At 34.9% G+C, this 6,853-nt stretch overlaps 1 protein-coding gene across 1 annotated transcript in view; it reads right to left on the reverse strand.

The window, feature by feature from the left end:
- LOC103994865 (DNA repair RAD52-like protein 2, chloroplastic) overlaps window positions 1-2,550 on the reverse strand; it is a 40,139-nt gene extending 37,589 nt beyond the window's left edge. Inside the window, exons 1-2 of the mRNA XM_009415313.3 lie at window positions 2,085-2,550; window positions 453-490 (exon numbers count right to left, since the gene is read on the reverse strand). Coding sequence (XP_009413588.1) covers window positions 453-490; window positions 2,085-2,422 — 376 coding nt within the window. The 5' untranslated portion in view covers window positions 2,423-2,550. The remainder of the gene's footprint in view (window positions 1-452; window positions 491-2,084) is intronic.
- Between the last annotated feature and the right edge of the window lie 4,303 nt (window positions 2,551-6,853).

A 6,853-nucleotide genomic window follows, 5' to 3' on the forward strand; every position in this document is an offset into this window, starting at 1 on the left:
AAGATTGTGTGGAGAATTTTGTACTATGATGAATTAGGGTATACATGTACAAGTTTCTGTATAATAGTAAAGAAGACAGATCTTAGCATCATTTTACTCATGAATGAAAAATATAGGTGACCAAATTCATTGTATTGCTTAGTTGTCCACAGAATAAATCAATGTAATTGCTGACAGATCTTTAGAAAAGGCTCCCTGGTAAGAAATCAACAATATGGTATGAGTGAAAAGTTCAATATTGTATTTTAAATCAGATAGGCTGCAATCATAATGAAGAGAACTATCCTTGGAATGCAAATTATGTGATACTTCACTGGTTAATTTTATGTGATATAGAATCCATCATGAAGAGATTAATAACAAACATAAAATACTCTAGTTTTGCATGTGACATATGACAAAGTTAAAAAAAAATATTGTGATCAAACTAATAATGATGAAGAAAGATTCACCTGGGGCATAGAAACTCAGCATTCTATTTGCATGATACCTACAAAAACAAGCATCAATAGGGTTAAACTAGACTTAGCCAATTAACATGCCAAGTCCAGTTATGAGTCAAGCTAGTCAAGCCAAGAGGCAATTGTAAACCATGAAACTGTCAAATGTCGAAGCAATTCAAATAAAAAAAGTAAAGGGATAAAATTCAAATGAAGAATGGTCTAGGTACCTTAATTAATCTTGTTCTATGTAGAAACAAGAGAGTAATGGAATCACATGAATTACACACTTCTTATCAATTTGAAAGGTATGTTTTTTGACACAGATTGTTAAGGATTTTGATTTTGTTCCCTGTCAAATGTATAAATATTTGCATGATTTCTGTAGTGATTTTTATGCATGCTACTTTTTTAATGTAATTTTTCTCTTGGTCCAATTCTTAATCTGCCTTAATATGATTTAAAATATCATCATTCTGAGATTGATCTAGGACCTTTGATGTTTCCCTTTCATAGTAATAATCAAGGTATCTGGGTAAACTTTGATGACAAGTAGTTAATGTTCAAAAGAACTCAAACATTGTTGAGACAGTGAAGGCATCGAGCGCTCAGACACTCACCTAGGCACCCAAGCGAGGTGAGGTCAAGTGCCGCCGCTTACTAATTAATCCAAGTGGGCACCTTCGCATGGCACAAGCGCACGATTGAGCACAAGCTTCACGAGGTTCAAGCATAAACCTAAACCAAATCAAGTTTGACTCAAGCTTGAATGACCCAATTTGGGTCAAGCTTGGACGGCCCAATTTGGGTCAAGCTTAAACAACAAGAAATTTGGAGTGGTCTATTGAACAACAAGAAATTTGGAGTGGTCTATTGATGATGTGGACGTTGATGATGATTAATGTTAATCTTTTTTTTTTGTCATTTTTGTTATTTGACATGGATAATGTAATTTGGTATTTTAAATGAATGCAATTTGATGTGTTATTTCTATTTTAGTGATCATGTTTCTCAATAATGATATATATTTTTAATTTTATTCATGAATCATCTCAGGTGTTTTGGCACTTTGGCACTTAGCATCTTTGGCTACACTACACCGGCTCGGACTACACAAAAGTTCATCTCTTTGGCCATCAATCAAGAGATCCTTGTAAGGTTACCCACTTCTTGTGGACATGATGAGAATCGGGCTCTGATACTAAATATGATGTAGGACAACCTAAATGATATATCATGAGAGAATTGAGTGAGGGATCGATAATAAACAGAAAAAAAAAAAAAAAAGCAAAATGGAGAGAGGAGGCGAGAAAACCCGATTCACAGAAATCGTAGCTAAAGAACAAAGAAAAAGTACCACAATTCAATGATCACTAATTCGGTCGAAAGGACATATCACGCTGGCACAAATTCAAATGGCATCTATGTTAATGTGAACAAACAACCAGAAAAGTCAACAAATCTGGCTACTTTCCACAGTTAACCATAAAATGAGGCTGATGCTCAAAAGTCAACAAATCTGGATCCAGAACGAACCACATCTAAACTCTATGCCAAATTCTAATTAAGGGGAAATCCACGAAAAGGAACGCTGCCGACGGATCCGAAAAGAAGGGAGGAAAGGGGGGAAGATAAGAGAGGTACCAAGGGATGGAGTTGTCAGCAGGGTCGATGATGTTGTCGGGCACTCTCTTGTTGAGGTCCCGGAGGATCTCCTTTAGAGGGCGACAGAATGACGGCGTCAAGTCGAGTGGCACCACATAATTGGAATTGGGAACCCTGCCTCCGCCGCCGGCCCCGCCGGTTTTCTTGGCGCCATTGCCCGACGCACCGGCGCCCTTCTCCAGCGCTGCCACGATCACTACTGACGCCGATGCCGTCCGCGGCAGCCCGGTGGCCGCAAAGCGGAACCGCGCGTCCTTGCCGCCGGCAGCGGCAGTGACCGGAAAGGCCGATCGAGCAAGGAAGAGGGTGGATTCCATCCGGAGGCGATGGGAAAAGTGAGAGAGGGAGGAGGAAGGGGCGACAAAGAGAGGAAACCGGATTTCTCTCTCCCTCAGTGCAGTGAACACGTCTCCCCTCAAGCACAAAGGGAAAATGACCTTTTCTTTGGTTGTTTCCGTCGATCTAAATAAACAATTATAAGAGCTAGTCACGGCTCTTACCGCCGTAAGAGACTTAGACGATCAAAATGCAACTGTTCACTTATCGATAACAGCCGGTCCACCTCCCTCGTGATTCGGGAATAACATGGGGCACACGTGGGACCAAGTCACCTCCGCAATAAAAAGACGTGGTCCAGTTCTAAGAGAGGTGCGAGAGTTTTGTTACCCTCGATGAATTTTCTAGAATTTTTCTTTTATATATAGAGTCCCTCATTTATACTGTTCAAATTCAGAAATTTATTTGTTCATTTATAATTAGATCTGATGTATTATCGGATTAATATTATATATATATATAACTATATCTAGTATATCACTATCAAATTAATATTTTTAAATATCAAAATTTATTGAATATATTTCATTTTAGATTTTAATGATAAAATTAATTAATAAATTTGAAAAATTAATATATTATAATAATTAACTAAGATTTGAATCGTGTACCATGTGATGACATCACCAAGTATCGAACAAGAATCATTAATAGTAATATCACCTACGAAGATGGTAGTTACATCGACAAATAATCACTTAATGTAATATCTTTTATTTTTTTAAAATTATTTATAATATTAATATTTTAAATTATTTTAATATGAGAATTTATTTAATAATTTTTTATATTAAATAATTTTAATTAAAAGTTTAGTGTTAGGGATCTAATTATGAATTGTAAATTTTTTATATTAAATTAGTGGGAAAAAAAAAAAGATAAGACATGTGGCACTAGCGAGTGTGCCTCCTCGTATATGCTAACAGCTAGTGTAATTTCGATACATGTTTGCCACCTTGTATCAATAAGGCTTATCTACACATTTGTAATCGGAGAACAAATGGTAGAATTTTACTTAGTTAATTGCAACATTGACAATAGTATCATCTACCATAACAATATTATTATTCAAGGTTAACTTTTGTGACATGTCAAAGGTTACTATTCAAAATCAACGATAGTATAATGCATACCCCAAAATAAAGAAAATTTAAATTTTGTTGGCTCTAATTTTTAAGCCTTTTGTAGGATATAAATATCTGTTCGAGCTTGACAGATGAAATATCTAATCCTTTAATTTGTAAATATTATTACTCTTTTTTTAACTTTTTTTTTTTTTAACGAAAGGAGTTATTATTCTAAGTATTAGGAGGGAAGAATTCTATGTAAAAAGATTGAGTATAAGGTTCTCTGTGTCGGAGTCTTACACACATTGTGATTTATAATTAGTATGCTAATAAAAATATAAATAATATATATATGTTATCTGATATAATTTGTGATATTTATAATTTATTAATATGATAAATGATATACTCATGTTTTTGACTCTTAATATTGAAGTGCATGTTTTTCAAAAATGTTATTCTCAATGTTTTACGAAATATTAATTGAGCATGCATAAGCATTAATATTTACGTTAAGTATAGTACAACAATCCAAAGTATACTAGCGGACTTTAATAGGAGATTGGATTATCTTAATATTTAGTGTAGAGTAGAAATACTTATGTTTGATGATCAATTTAAGATCGATAATGTTTTAAATTTTATGATTGTTTACTTTTCACCGTATTCATATTTAGTAATAAAGAATTATAATGTGATGTCTTACTTTAGTCTTACACATAAAATATAGATGAAACTAAGAGTAGAGTATTACAAAGTTATGGTATTAAAGTTACTAGTTTGCCGTCTAGTTCTCATAACATTTTCCTGATTAATCCCAAGCTGGATGTGATGTGTCAATTGTGAATGAATTTTTAGAAGTGTTTTCAAAGGACCATACTAGTTTACTACTCAATAGGAAGATTAAATTTATCATAGACTTAATGTTATGGACTGAACTTATTTTCAAACTATTTTATAGAAGGAAATGTTAAGATCGAAAATGACACTAAGAGGAGGAGAGGGTGAATTAGTACTTTCAAAAAAATTTTGATTTTAAAATTTTTATTTGATGAAAATCGATAATGAAAGTATGCTTGACTTAGAGTAAGTGAACTAAGCAATTAACTCAGAAAGTAATAGCAATGAAAAGTATAACAGAATTACATACCGAATTTATAGTGGTTCGGTTGTCATGACCTACGTCCACTCCCGATTCCTCTTCTGCCAAGGCCACCGACGTTCACTAACGATCTTCTTTCAATGGGTGAAGATCATCTACTCTCTTGACAACTCTTTCTCATTTACATAGGTTTAGGAGATAATCTTTATAAGTCTCATACCTCTCTTAGAATAATCATAAAACTTTAAGGAGGAGGAGGAGGATATTTAGCACTTTTCAAGACTTTTCAACTCAGCATCATAAGGCTTTTTATTTTTTTTTCATACTTTTTCAAGTAGGATAGAGTCGGGTGTTTATAGGCCCAAATGACTTCAAAAATGAAGCCAAAAAAAGTCTCATCTCGGGTTTCTGGGTTACTAGCGGTGCCACCGCCTATTAGGTTGACAATTAGTGGTATTATTGCCTAGTATGGATGATACCATCACTTGCCAGATTGACACTAGACGGTACCACTATCGGGTCTTTCGGAAGAAGTATATTTCATACTTTTCTAGCTCACAAGTGGTTCCACCACTTGTTCTAGTAGTGGCACCGCTTAACTTAACCCTAGGTCACTGAATGAGCCTCCCAATGGGCCCAACTCAACCCTAGATGAGGCCCAAAAGGCCCTTAATTGAGTTAGCATGGTTACACCCAAAACTAACTCAATTTAAGACTTAACTATGATAATTAAGATCCAAACAATTATAAGATAATAATTTAAGTTGTCCAGCATGTCATTGGTTCATCTGAACTTTAAGCAAACTTCCGATGCATCAACCAAACCTTCGGTGTATTGCTCGATCCTTAGTATATTGACTCCCACAACACCCGATCTTAGTGCAATGTCCGATTCTCCGATCCGATGCCTGATTTTTGACTCTAGCTCAACGTCTGATTCTTCTACTTTAATTGTTTTGTCTTTTCATGATCAAAGTTAGTTCTGCATTATTTTTCTCAAAATATAAACTCATCAATTGATTTCATTATTAAAATTCGGGATTCAACAATCTCTCTCTTTTTGATGATGACAACCAATTGATGATAAAGCTTAACTAAACTCTTCATATCTATATGTCATATTGAAAAAAACTTTGAATTCAAAAAATAATAACTTTAGAATTCAAGTCAAAATAAGTTTAATCATTTTCTTTACAAAGTTCATCATTTCACACTTCATATGCATAACATTGCGTACATCATATGCATCATCATATCATTGCATGTGTATCATCATCATAAGTTAAAGTATTACATGTATCATTAATCATATGCAAGACATCATTACTTGCATCATTATTATAAGTTGAAGTATTACATGCATAATTCCAAATCATCCTATATAATATCAAAATATCAAATCATCATTACTTTAGGTATATTATCATAAGTTGAAGTATTGCATGCATAATTCTAAATCATTATGTATAATATCAAACCACCATTACTTTAGGCATATCATGCATGATACATTCTAAAAACTGTTAGGATCAAGAGCGACACTAAGAGGGGGTGAATTAGTGCAGTAAAAAACTTTCACGATTTCAAAAGTCTAGGTTTCAATTAGAACTGATTCCGATAAAAATCATTTCGTAAGGAGTGTAGAGAAGGCAGTAAGAAGGTAATGTAGCTTGCAGTAATGAAACTTGCATAAATTGAAAAGCAAACCAGAATTTAGAGTGGTTCAGTCTTTGTGACCTACATCTACTTTTAGATTCCTCCTCCGTCGAGGTCACCGGCGTCCACTAAAGGCCTTCCTTCAATAAGCGAAGACCAACCACCTCTTACAATGCTTTCTCCTTTTCATAGGTTTAGGAGAGAACCCTTACAAGTCTCACACCTCTCTTGAATAATCTTAAAACTTAGAAAGGGAGAATGAGAACTCTAGCACTTGTTTACAACACTTTTACACCCCAACAACTTAAGATTATTTCAATGCTTTCGTGCCCTTTCATGTAGAAAAGGGTGGAGTTTTTATAGGCTCCAATGACTTCAAAAATAGAGTCAAAAAGTATCTAATCCCGAATTTTCAAGGTCCTGGCGGTACCACCACCTAACAGAGCTCGGAGACCGAGCTCTGGTGGTACCACCGCCTAATAGGGGTGGTACCACCACTGGTAGCAAGAACTGCCGGTGGTACCACCACCCAATCCACCTAGGAGACTAGGTCTTTTGGGCGGTGCCATCGCTGGTCATGTTTTCAA

The sequence above is a fragment of the Musa acuminata genome, chromosome BXJ1-8 (assembly GCF_036884655.1).
Source record: "Musa acuminata AAA Group cultivar baxijiao chromosome BXJ1-8, Cavendish_Baxijiao_AAA, whole genome shotgun sequence".
Lineage (NCBI taxonomy): Eukaryota > Viridiplantae > Streptophyta > Magnoliopsida > Zingiberales > Musaceae > Musa > Musa acuminata.